Source organism: Nicotiana sylvestris, chromosome 10 (assembly GCF_000393655.2).
Source record: "Nicotiana sylvestris chromosome 10, ASM39365v2, whole genome shotgun sequence".
Taxonomy (NCBI): Eukaryota; Viridiplantae; Streptophyta; class Magnoliopsida; order Solanales; family Solanaceae; genus Nicotiana; species Nicotiana sylvestris.
In genome coordinates this window covers 145998274-146012202 of record NC_091066.1, presented here as the reverse complement: position 1 = coordinate 146012202, position 13929 = coordinate 145998274, and the positions used below count along the sequence as shown (strand labels likewise).

General features: G+C 38.4%; 1 protein-coding gene across 1 annotated transcript; it reads right to left on the bottom strand.

Annotated features, from left to right (window-relative positions):
* Positions 1-5964: 5964 nt before the first annotated feature.
* On the bottom strand, positions 5965-12925 carry LOC104241753 (uncharacterized). The gene is made up of 10 exons (XM_009796687.2): positions 12644-12925; positions 11949-12040; positions 11431-11538; positions 11239-11321; positions 10961-11094; positions 10431-10480; positions 10222-10314; positions 8717-8808; positions 6536-6642; positions 5965-6367 (listed from the first exon to the last, which is right to left on the bottom strand). The coding sequence occupies exons 1-10, from the start codon at positions 12848-12850 to the stop codon at positions 6326-6328; spliced, it is 1008 nt and encodes a 335-aa protein (XP_009794989.1). The 5' UTR covers positions 12851-12925; the 3' UTR covers positions 5965-6325.
* Positions 12926-13929: the final 1004 nt, after the last annotated feature.

The window sequence follows — 13929 nt, the reverse complement described above, 5'->3', positions numbered from 1 at the left end:
ACAAACTTTAAAAATTTCAATGTAAAAATTGGGTATAGAGAAAACTAATTACACTAAGAATTTTTGTACTTCTTTCAATGGTAATTGATAATACCATTAATTCCCCGGCAACGGCGCAAAAATTTGATCACGCTCAACTGTGTCTACTAAAAGACTAAGCGGGCGTTGCAAATATAATCCGGAGTATTATGCCCCGAGTCGAATCGCACAAGGAATTAACATATCAAGATAAGCCTTTAAAGTACTAAATTCTTATTAGTCAACCTTCTCAAACTTTTTGAATAACAAGTGGTGTTATGGTCACTACTACAGCTAACAGAATTAATAAACGAAGATTAACTAACACGCAGTTGTAGACAATTGGAATAAAGGTCTAAGGTAATGGTTTCCCCCGTTGTTGAATTCCTTAGTTGTATGTTTCTTATAGCTTCGATTTAGTTGCCTCTATCGATCATGAACTCTCCAGCTATCATAACTCTCTCTCAAGTAATTATGATAATTTACTAGACGCACTCTCTCAAGCTACGCTAGCTAGATTCGCATTACAGCTCACTTAGATCGCACCCGAGGTATCGTTATCTCTACTCCAACCTCTAAACCCTCGGTTATGACTCTCGCCTATACTCCGGGAGTGATGTTGATCAAACAATTACCTAAATATGCACTCTCTCTCAAGCAGATACATAACAAATAGGAATGGCTAATTGAGGATCCTTTCAACTAACCAAAATCAAAACGTAGTTGAACAAATAGAGATTAACAACCAACTCAAAACTATATTAATATAATAACAAGTTCATCCACAATGGGTTCACCCAAAACCTTAGATTAAAAGAGTTAGCTACTTATAACAATGATGTTCATCACAATAATCAAATTCATTACAAATCATAAAAACAAAAGGAAGAAGAGAAGAACTTGACGTAGAATACTCCTCCTTGCCTCTTGCCTTTCCTTTTCTTGCTCTCGGCTATCAAAAGCTGCGCACCCCCCTTTGGGCGAGCTTGACCTTCTATAGGTTAAGTTAATTTTCCCTCAGACTTCCAAATTTACCCCTGAGAATTATTTTCCAGAACTGGGCTAGCGCAGCCGCGCACGTGGGCGCGCTAATGGCCGCGCTAGTAGCCTACCATTCTGCCTCGACCATCTGGGCTAGCGCGGTCGCGCTAGTGGGAGCGCTAGTCTAGTCCTTCATTTGGTCGATTCTTTTTCTCGTCTTCTCGCTTACTCAGCTCCTAGGGATCTTTCTTGCTTCAATGTAGCTCCAATCACAGCTTTAAGGCCTCATACAAGCTCCTCATTCCTGCAACACAATTTAGAGCTCATTTTTTATCATTTAATTATATTAGAGCATTGAAACATAATCAAGATGGGGCAACACAATCGTCAAATGACATAAATCTAGCCTAATATCAAGGGTCCCCATCGTTGAAGGATATGTGATAACATGGTGAAACATCCTCCAATTCTGCATTATCCTTCATTGAAGATGGAACACCATTCTCGCCTTGTACAGTAACATGATACGAAGAACCCGCACTTTCTTCATATTCGTCACGCTCCTTAGTGTAGACCACAGTATATGGCTTTACCTTCAGTACTTTTTTACATGAAGCCACAAGTTTTGTTTGTCGCCTCATTCTAGAAGGAACCAAACTTTGGAAATCCTTAGAGATCTTCTGGATTTTAGGCGAAGCAGGTGTTCTTATGCTTTGAAAATTTCTCTAGAACTTGTTACCCTTCTTTAATGGACCCAATTTTTCAAACACGGAGGTCCTCACATGTGATTTTCCAAGTCGATCAAACACAGAAGGCTTGTTGGAAGCGGAAGATTCGTCTTCAACAGTGATATAATTGCTACTCGACCTTCTTATGGAGATGCGCACTGGTGACGGTTGCTTGTATCCCAAATCTTCACGTGGTTGCCTCGTTGAAGCTTCTGATGGTAGCTTCCCTAAATTTGATGGCTCATTGGGATTGTATCCAGATTTTGCAAATAGCTTGTAAGCGTTAAGGTCAAAACCTTCATCCGTTCACTTTGTAGGGAGTGCCACATTCTGCAAACGATTTTGGGCTACAAAACCTGCAAGCGGCTTCGAGGACAACTTACTGCCTCAATTCGTTTTACTAGAAGAGTCAACTCCTTTGGCGTGTTAGTTTGGAGATTAGATGATTCACCCTCGTCTTTCTTCCTTTTAGGGACATATTGGAGCACATGACTCACTTTCTTGCCATAAGACGCAATACCCCCTCTATAAGATTTATTCGTGTTGGGTTGTACCTCCTCGGTAACATCTTTGACTCGACCAGTAGTCACTTCGACTCTTTTAGTTGTGGGCTCGTCATTTTTGCTTTTTATGACATCATCGATGTTTAGCTCCTGCACAATGCGGTTTTTCAAGTAGAACTTTGCATCGGCGAAGTGTGACTCAGCCTCGGTGAATGGCTCATCATCAGCAACTATCTTCTTCTCAACTTCACCCTCGGAGTATTCAAACATTGATGGTAGGTAGATGGAACCACTTTGTTCTCATGTATCCAAGGCCTTCCAAGCAAGACGTTGTATGAAGTCTTTGCATCGATCACATGTAGCCATGCACTTGATTGCATATCTTCAATGGTGATTTCCAGCCTAATCGCGCCTATGGCTCTTTGCCCCCCTTGGTTGAATCCTTGGATCATCACCCGACTTTCTGAGAGTTCGTTCATGGAAATACCAAGTTCTTTCACAATGTGGATTGGCAAAATGTTCACTGAGGATCCTCCATCAACCAAAATTCTATTTACCCTTTCATCGCGCATATAACCAACCAGGTACAATGGGCGGTTATGAGGAGTGTCACTTAGCAAAAGATCGTCATTTGTGAACGTGACCTTTTCCTCACAAGCATTAAATTCTTGAGGAGTGGACTCGATGAGCTTTTCCGAAGATGGTGCCAACGGTAGGTCATCACTCTTTTCTTCCCCTTTGTCAGCATGGCAACAAGAGACATCAATGCCCTCATGGGAAATCTTCGTGCGGAACCAACTTGGTAAGAACTCCTCCGAGGTCACTAGATGTCGTGGCTTTTGAGGATGGTGCACCTCCACTTTTACTTTCTTCAAATATTTAACTGGATTCCATCTCCTTGGTCTTTTCACCATCATTTTCCTTGTTGGTTGTTCTACTAATTCTTTTCGTGGGCTCCTTTTGTGGTGCCTACGGCGAGTCACCAATGTCCAACCTTCATCATCATCAGGTTGATTGACTTCAGCTTTGTCGCTCTCCAGTAATTCTTCATCTTTACTTTCTTTAAAACCACATAATTCATCCGGACTGAATGATCCAAAGGTGATAGAGACTTGGTTTGCGCTTGCTTTCTAATCTTCAAGCACGATCTCCTTTTCGCGAGCCAAGTCCATGACTTTGTCCTTGAAGACAAAGCATTTCTCCAGAGGGTGGCTTACAAGTCAGTGATATTTGCAGTAATTTTGGTCATTTGTTTTCCCAGCTTCATTTGGTCGCTTCATCTCCGGAAGCTCAATAAGATTTAACTCTAGGAGTTCTTCGAAAATGGCTGGAACATCAGAATTCAGAAATGGGTACTCTTTCTCTTGCATTTCTTTTAGAGTCAACTTTCCACTTGGCTTATCTTGAAAAGAAGTGGATTTCATACTCTGCTTCTTTCTTACCTTCGTCATGAACTTCACAGGTGACGTGTTGACATTCATAGCTTCTTTGCTTTCAGATTTGGGTACGAACTTGCCTCATTTCCTAACTTATTGCTTGTCATTCCCTTTGCAAGGTTCATAGATGGGCAGCCTTTCATTTCCAGCGGAGGCCATGCTCAATTCCATGTCATGGGCACGAGTTGCAAGTTCTTCAAATGTGTCAGGCTTGATACCTTGCAAGATGTATCGCAATCCCCAATGCATGCCTTGGATGCACATCTCTATGCCTGAAGCTTCACTAAGCATGTCTTTGCAGTTGAGGCTTGCATTCCTCCAACAATAGATAAAGTCGATAACTGGTTCCCACTTTCGTTGACGAGTATTTGTAAGTTCTATCATACTCACAGTACGTCTCATACTATAAAAGCGATTGAGGAACTCTTGCTCTAGTTGATCCCAGCTATCGATAGATCCAGCCTCGAGGTCTATGTACCAGTCAAAAGCATTTCCTTTTAGCGAGCGGACAAACTTCTTGATGAGGTAATCTCCATAAGTCCCAGCATTGTTGCACGTCTCCACGAAGTGCCCCACATATTGCTTTGGGTTACCTTTACCATCAAACTATTGAAACTTTGGAGGTTGATAGCCAGCAGGCATCTTCAACATATCGACCCTTGCAGTGTACGGCTTTGCATATGTAAGGGAGGATTTAGCGGCAACTTCATATTTGTTTTTAATGGTTCCTTCAATGAACTCCTTCAGTTGATCGATTGGAATCATCCTTTCAGATGAGACAGGGATAGCCTTAGTGGATGCTACTTGTCTTGGGGGAGAGTCACTCTCTAGAACTTCTGGGAGCTTGCCGGGTGCATAGGTGGATTCTTCTTCCATCAAGATTCTCACCCTGTCTGTTAGTTTGTCAATTCTAGCCTCTTGATTTTGCATGCATTTGGTCAAGCCAACAATTGCTTCCGTCAAGTTTGCCAACTGCTCCTCCATAAATGAAGTGTTTGTCACCATGACTTTCATGATCGTCGTGGACAACAGAGAGTAGCATGAATCTCACACAGATTGATCCTTGATTGGCTCACGCTATGTGGTGTAAGTAGGGAGGATCCATCACTTGAAGCATCATCATCTTCCTTCATAGTAGAGTGCTTGGATCCAGAGAGGTCAAGCAGAGCAAGAGTTTTCTTGATCTTTTCAGCAACATCGCTTCTTCCTTCAGGTGCGTTTGTGGAAGATCATGCTCCTTTTGAGGGTGAAGATCCGAAAACAGGTGTTGATGCGGACGACACTTGGGGTGCTTGTTGTCCTAAAGAGCTCGCTTTGCTCCTCGTAACTGGTCCGAAGCTTTTAAAGGTAACACCGAGGATGCTTTCCACATCAGCATAGAACTTGGAGTTAGCAGCCTTGGTGGAAATTGAACCGAAGTTAATTTTCTTTGAAGCCATTTCAATGTTCTTGGACTTTGGTGATTGAAAAATTGAGATGAGAGGTAGAGATCTTCCCACTAGGCGTGCCAGAATTTGTAGACAATAAATTTGCGTCAAGAAAATAAAATCAATACCGAAAAATATCGCAACAATCGTATTATTTTATTTCAAATATTTGAGTGTTACAATCTCTATGGATCCTCTGATTCTTCTTTTCAATAGTAAATAAATTCAAGGGCCTTTGAGCTTGATCTTGAATCTATATTTGTTTCCACGAACGATGATCTTGTTCTTGAGCTTGAGCTTGATTGCTTGAACTTGACATTGATTCGTTCTTCGTTCTTGAGCTTGAACTTGATTTCTTAAACTTGAACTTGGTTGCTTGAAGCTTGAAACTTGTAGAGAAATTTGCGGCGTTTGATCCTTGAGCTCTCTCTTGCTTCTTGTTATAACTTCTGGTCCTCTTTTCTGGCTTATGAAGATCTCTATTTATAGTTGTGGAAGGGAGGAGTTATGATAAAAACAAACTCTTTCCGACCAATCAAATTGAAATATGACATGGCCACATATGATTGACCAGAACATGTCACTTACACACGTGGCGCGATTTCATTAACCTTTTAGTGTGACTTGGCATGCCTTGTCATTTTGACACGTGGCATAATCCTATTAGTTCTTTTGTTGGACTTGGCGCACCACGTCATTTGACACGTGGCACCAAACTGGGCCTCTAGTAAGATGACATTTTAGGCTTAATGAACTGGGCTCATCACTTTAGCCCAATGAATTAAGATTTATTTATTTAACTCATATGTATTAAACTTATATAATTAATTCAGTTATATTAGCCCATAATATTTAGTTGGACCAATATATCTTGAATTTAAAATATAGTCCAAATTATTTTATGGATTTAATTTTAATAAAATTTATATGCCTAAAACGTTCGAAGCACAATGGATATGGAAGATTGATCCCGACTAACTTGTACACTAGGATATACAGTATTAAAGAAAACTGTGCACTCAAAACCTACAAATAGTAGTATATTAGATATTATTGAGAAATTAACAGAGGCTTCCTTCTTGGATCCTTCCCCCTGCCTGCTTTCCATGAAGAAAGAGCATTAATAGCTCTACCAATAAATTAAACAACTCGGCATCGGACAAAAGATAATAACTTCTCCCATTAAATACAAGCTCCAGTTAGCATTTGTCCGGAGAATTACCATGTCTCGGTCAAGTTGCTTGTATTATTTCCTTGATATCATACCCTTGGAGCTACATAGAAAAGAATTTAAGAGGAAGAAATCAGACTTAATTATTGGTCAAACAACTTTGAAGTTATTCAAGACGCTAACATATTCATAGATAGAAAGCAACATGACAACAGATATTGCCAGATGGTAATCCTACGTTAGCCATGCTTTAAATGACTTCACAAAGTACCTGAAGGAAGGTCAGAAGCAAAATAACACCAGAGTTCCAGAAAGCATGAATTGTGATGGGAGTTAGGAGGTTCCGCGTTTGAGCATAAGAAAATCCCAGAGCAGTCCCTGAATGCACGTCATTTTTCAAGTCAGATTCAGCAGAAAATATATATATGTAGTGATAAGAACAGGTAAAATCAATTAATGAATCAATCAACTATGCCAAAATCCAAAACTAGTAAAAGGGTCGGCTTTAAAATGGCGTGGGATGGCCACTTTTTAATATTTAGCCACCATTTGAAATGTAGTTAAAAAATAGATAATTTTTACCGCATGTTGATGATCTCTTTGACCAGCTTCAGGGAGCGAAAAAATAGATAATTTTTACCGCATGTTGATGATCTCTTTGACCAGCTTCAGGGAGCGAGAGTGTTCTCTAAGATTGATTTGAGTCTAGGTATCACTGGTTGAAGATTCAGGACTCGAATATTTTAAAGACACCATTCAGGTCCCGCTATGGTCATTATGAGTTCCTTGTGATGTCTTTTGGGCTAACCAGCGCCCCTGCAACATTCATGCACCTGATGAATAGTGTATTTCAGCCTTATCACGACTCGTTCGTTATAGTATTCATTGATGATATCATGGTGGAGGGGCATGCCCACCATTTGAGGATCGTGTTACAGCGGTTGATGGATGAGAAGCTTTATGCCAAGTTCTCCAATTATGAGTTTTGCCTTAGTTCAGTGGCGTTCTTGGGGCACGTCGTGTCCAGTGAGGGGATTCAGGTGGATCCAAAGAAGATAGAGGCGGTTCAGAGTTGGTCCAGACTATCCTCAGCTACAGAGATTCAGAGCTTTCTTGGTTTTGTTGGTTATTATCATCGCTTTATAGAGGGTTTCTCGTCTATTGCATCGCCCTTGACCAAATTGACCCAAAAGGGTGCTCATTTCAGGTGGTCGGATGAGTGTGAGGAGAGCTTTCAGAAGCTCAAGAATGTCTTGACCACGGCTCTTCATAGCCAGGACGAGCATGCCTAATATTTGAGGATCCTGTTGCAGCGGTTGAGGGAAGAGAAGCTTTATGCCAAATTCTCCAAGTGTGAGTTTTGGCTTAGTTCAGTGACGTTCTTGGGGAACTTGGTATCCAGTGAGAGGATTCAAGTGGATCCAAATAAGATAGAGGCAGTTCAAAGTTGGCCCAGACCGTCCTCATTGTCACACCTCCTTTTTACCACCCGAGAGGGGATATAAGGGAGTTTTTTCAATTAAAGTGACAATAATCGAAATGAGATTATTTTATTCAATTTCTTCAGAGTCGCCACTTGGAATAAATTATGGTGTCCCAAGTCATCGGTTTATTTTAAATTCCAAATCGAGGAAATTTGACTTTATTTAAAGTCTACGAACCAAAAATTATGGATAAGGAATTTTGTTAACCCGAGAGAAGGTGTTAGGCATTTCCTAGTTCCGCACGGTCGCTTAAACTATTAATAATTGGTCTAATTATCTGATTTACTACATGTTTTAAACCTATTGTGCATTTTACCTTTATAAGCGCTTTTAATTATTTTAAACGCTTTTAGGATGTATGGAATTATTTCTTAAACAAGTTACGATTGTCGTACACTTACCGTTTTGGGACACACCGCAAGCCACGCTACATGAAATGCACCCGTGATTCGTGATATGTTTATTTTATTATTGTGAAAATAAAATTTGAACAAAATACCCTTAGCTAAAACATGGAGAAACTTCAGTACAATGCGTTATAGTTTAGTTTCAAACTCCAGCACGCTGTGCTGGCATTTTTCAGTGTTTTAGCTAGGGATAATTTTATCAAACTTTTATTTCCTTGTTAAAAAGTGGCTAAACTTCAAACAATTATGAAACGGTAGCTGAGTTTATAACATCAACTATAAAAGTGGCTAAACTTTTACCCAAGGGCCGGGCTCTACATCCATTCTGCTCTAATCGGACCCATTTCATTCTACTAAAGATGAATAAAATATTAGCATAAAAACCATAGAAAGTCGCTGATCCTGTCTTATGCAGTATAAACAATTCTTTTTTGAACTAATTTTCACTTTCTAGAACTTCCAGAAGTAAAAACCATTTATGTTAGTATTTCTTTTTGTAATTTCTGTTTTTACCCTTCTATCATCCGGTGTCATTTATATCAAAGGATATGGAAGTAATACCAAGAACAAACAGCTGAGGAAATTGTCCAGGAGTGAGATGTGCAAGAGCAAATACAGCCCCACTAATAACCGCTGCGAGTGGTGTAGGTAACCTGCAACGAGAAATTGATAAGCATGAGAGAATAGAGTATCAGGTCATATGTCCTCATTAAACATGATGTATTTATGAATCACCCACAAGTGATAAAGTTATAATGGCTAATCACGGCTTTCTTCTATTGGTGTCTTTATCTTTTATCCAGAGGTTTCCTTTTATATTTGTAATTGTGTTTTCTCTTTAGCTCATGAACAGAATCCAGGCAAGAGCGACCAGTCTATCACGACTCACAACTCAATTAATGTTTGACAACCTTTCTTGATTCTTCTAGGTATGGTCTTTGCTAGCATAACTCTTACTCACTTCCTTTTTTTTTTTTTTGATTTGCACCGGGTGTCCGAGTCTCTTCGAGCCCCGACTATTCCCGGGGGTGCACAAGCCCTCGGCAAGGAGTTTCCCGCAAGTGCACCACGGTTAATTCAGGTTTTTACCCAGTCCGATGGCCCTCAGAAATTGTTTGCACCCAGTGGGTTTCGAACTTGAGACCTTGAAAGGGAGCAAACCCCAAGGCTCAAGTCAATTGCCACCAGGCCAAGCCCTGAGGGTTCTTACTCACTTCCTATTTAACCCTCGTTAACATTTTGCTAGCTATTCCATTCTAATTGTGCCCACTTTCTTTCAGTCTCATTCCCTTGAAAACCAAATTTTATTACAGAACATCCAAAACAGACTGCACAAGAGATAACATTGTAGTTCATAAGCATAATATTGAAGGATCAATTGACCAAGCCCAGAAGTACTTTCAAATTAAGAGGGTTCACACTTGGCATGCATAGAGCAATGCAGGTAGCAGAATCCGTAGAAAGAAATTCCTGGATTGGGTAAAGATAACATATAAAAAGAAGTGGATCAACTGGTGAAAGTATAATCTTTACATGTTTATTGGGTTTTCAAAACTTTTTATGCCTCCCTTTTCAAGTTTCTCAACAAAGTCCAGAAGATTCACATAGTCACTTAATAGTGCCAGTTAGGGGTGGCAAAACGGGCGGTCGGGTCAGGATATGGGAGGGTCGAAAACGGGTAATACAAAAACAAATAAATTATTCGATCCGACCCATATATAATACGGATAAAAAACAGATTAACCGACGGATATATTATCCATGGCTTCTTAAATATGATCACTTTTGGGAGAATTCCTAGTCTCCCAGACTTGAGGAACCCCAATTTGAGGCTTTACAAATGTAAAAGTTAAGCCTATTAGTTATCCATTTTCTAAGTGGATAATATGGTTATTATCCATATTTGACCCGTTTTTATAAAGTTCATTATGCAGCCCATTTTTTAACGAATAATATGGGTGGATAATTGTTTTCTTTTAACCATTTTGCCACCACTAGTGCCAGTTCTCACACCAAATATGAAGCAGTAGTAATTTGTAATCGAAGTTGCGTAGAAGGAATTATACCACTTGGTCAGAGAGACCATAAAAAATCCTCTAAACACAGTCTCCTCAAGAATTGGAGCAAGCACGCCAGTAATGCCTAGCAGAGAAACAGTGCTACACATAGAAGAGAATTCATTACTCTATTGTATATCTTACAAAAGTTTTAAGTGGCAGCAAAGCCATCAATATTAAAGCAGTGGCCTATTGATAATAGAGATATTTGGAAATACCTGATACTTGAGGAGCCTATCAGTGGGAGTAATCGGGCAAGAGCATCAGTCTGTAACAAGTTTTAAGGAATTAAATGAGGAAAAAAACCACATCACAGGGAGAACAATGAACTTTAATGCGCGTTAATGTACACGAGCTGAAACAACAATAGCAGTTTAGTCACATAGTTTTCTGTTACATTAATCACCACAATGTAGCCAATTTAATGATAAGCCTAACCCAACACAATTTTGCATGAAAAAGCTAGTGTGCAACTAACATATGATATGCTTCTTGAGTAATTGTCCTCATCCATAATGTGAATATATTTGAAAAACTATGTCCTTTATTTTCATATATGCTCCTCAATTATTGTCCTCTAGCTCAGGATATCGCTCAATGGGTAAAGTAAAGCTATTTCACCCATTTCCTCAGATCCTAAAAGAAATCCTTCTTTCTGACCCCAATTTTATTATTTGCTTTTGAAGGTTGTAGAAAGAATGGCATTCTCAATTCAAAAGATTGGATGAACTGTTAGTTCAATTCTAACCTCTCTTGGTGGCGTCTCACCGTTGAAAGTGGACATTGCCACTCCTGTTAAAGCAATGGCACCTATTGCTCCCACTAAACCAATTCCAGCCCACAAAAGCCATCCTCTCTGGAGATTGAAAGGTTCCTTCAAATCTGGAAATAGACAAACGTAAATCAACCAGTTGCTGCAACAAATTAAGACTAGAGGAAACTATGACTCAGCCTTCTATCCAGTTTCCTGACTACATAAAGCTACAGACAAATGAATTCGTCAATCACTTGAAAAACACTCATTACCATAACGATATATGTCATCAGGGAGCGGTTGAGATGACTTGGTGAGAGTATAAAGGACTATTAGCACAACTGCAGTTGTTATACTGAAAAACAAAAAAAGTATACAAATGATCAGAATCTTGGAGGATGGACAAAATGTGAAGTTATTTAATCCGGATGAACAAACGGTGCTAAAAGAATCAGTATCCATACGCTTGATCGGCGAACAAAATTTCAGCCTTCTCATCCAAGCTCAATTCATCTACATCGAGTCCTACATATGGTATTGATGCTGTCTCTATTAGTCCTGTCAAAACAAAACTGCCTGAATATTAGTTAGCTTTTTCCTCCCAAGATCAAGACTTGGTTGCTAGTTGCCCAGTATATTTCCACGACAAAACAGAACATCAGCTTATAAAGATACTTTAGACAAACTAGAAGAACAAAACTTCCATTTACAGCAAGTTAAACCAATAAAACATTGCATTTCACCCATTTTACCTTAATATGATGTTTTATAGCCACACAAATGTCTACGATTTGTTTTAAACCACAAGTTTCAAAAGTCTTTCTTTCTTTCTTAATTATGTGCACAATAAAAAACCACCATATAAAATGGGACAGGAGGGAGTATCCCGTTACAAAAAAATTGTTTTTTTTACTAATCACAATAAGATTACACTACATTGATCAGACATATTTGAAAACTTAGTGAGGTAACTAAATAACACCTCAATCCACACGCAAGCGAAGAAAGTGAGACAGTTTGCCAATTCCATGGCACATTCCAGCGTCTCAAAATTGGCCAGTCAGGTCCACTTCCCTGTAGGGAAGAGAAACAACACAAGAATTACTCAAAGAAAAAAACAATCTTAGAAGCTCTTTCTAAAGCATTCAAATTTATCATTTTCAATTTCAAGATTCCACAACACTACTTTCGGCATAGCACAATTACTTCCACCTAATACATAACCAGGAGGTCACGGGTTCGAGTCGGGTAAACAGTCTCTTGCAGAAATGCAGGGTAAAGATGCATAGAATAGACCCTTGTGGTCCGACCCTTCCTTAAATCCCGCGCATAACGGGAGCTTAGTGCACCAGGATGCCCTTTTTTATTAATTCAACATCACAATCAAGATATACCACAAAATCATCAATAAATAATATGCCTTGATAGCAAACTAGTTTTTGCTATATGACCTTCTCATTTACCGTTTGACTAGACACAAAGTTTAATTAAAAAAATTTTGAAACGTGCGGTCTAAAACAAGACATATGACTATAAATTGAATTGTTCCGACAAGGTGTTATTCTTTTGGGGATAAATTAAAAAGAAAAGTGTGGTACGTAAAATTGGACAGGAAGTACCATTTAATAAAAGCAAAAAGAGTAGCGGTCAATCTTGCTGATAATATAATTAACTTACTTTATAATCAGGACCGTTTCTGGGACGAGAAAAGCATATAGTAGTGAACCCTCTGGTGGAAGATTGAGTAGGAGCTGAATCTTGAAATTTGAGAAATGGGGTAAGAGAGATTCTATTTGATTTCTGAAGAATGGATTTTGATGAATAAAGCTTTGGTAAAGTGGGACAAGTAGATTGAGTGAGAGTTATACATAAAGTGTAAGCCATTGTTAAGAAGTTCAAAGATGCTTCGACGAGAACTGGAGTTTGGTGGAGATAAGGGGCTAAGGATTGTGGACCTGTGGTTTTTGAGAAGTTTAGGGGGTGAAATGTAAATGAAAGTCGAATGAAGGACTAATACTGAAATAGTGTTTACTTCTTGTGATGTTTCCATCATTCCTATTTCCATGTAGCCTCTTTTGATTCTTTTTTCCAGCCATTAATATAATTCGAATAATTAATTGACCAACTTTTGACTAATTAAAATTGATGTAGAATCTCGTAGTTCCGTGATTTAAGGCTTATGCTGAAATAAGATAACTTTAAATTTTTAAAAAAAATTACAGCATTAGATTACTTATTAAGCAATTACATGTAATTAATTTGCTATTCAGTATTCACAACTCACAAGTTAAAGTTATACATTTTTATTTTATATTTTCAATGTATATAATTTAATCTAAAGTTTGATAATTTATTAATAACCTCGCGAAGAGGTCAATTGGACTAACAAATACTAAATCCTAAACAATATTTAGGTTTCTTATACTATCTTTCAATTAATCTTCAATAATATCAATTAAAAGTCACTGTATTACATTTTATAACTTGCTATTTGCGAGCACGGTAATTAATCCAAGATTAGATTACTTCTGTCTTACCAACTAATAACGGTGTTGAATTCAAGTCATCCATAATGTAGTCAAGCCAAGAATTTATTTTGATTGAACCATCTAATTTATTTGTTGCAAGATTTATTGACTGAAATCTGATTTTATTTTCATTATGCTCATGTTAATTTTGTTTTAGTTATATAATCTTCTAATAAAGAATTACAAGAAAATACATATGACTTCACACCATAATAAAAAATGGCATATGTTTTTAAGTTTACCCCACCTAGCTCACATTGTAAATATTTTGAAAGCACTTGCAAATTCAAAATTTGTGTTCTTACAATCATTGCTTCTAAAAGTTATGGAGTTAATTCTTTGTTCTTACAACCATTGCTTTCACTCTCTCTTCTTCTCACATCTTTTACATATGCTTCAAGGGTCATGTATTTTCTGTTCTCCTCTTGTGTCACC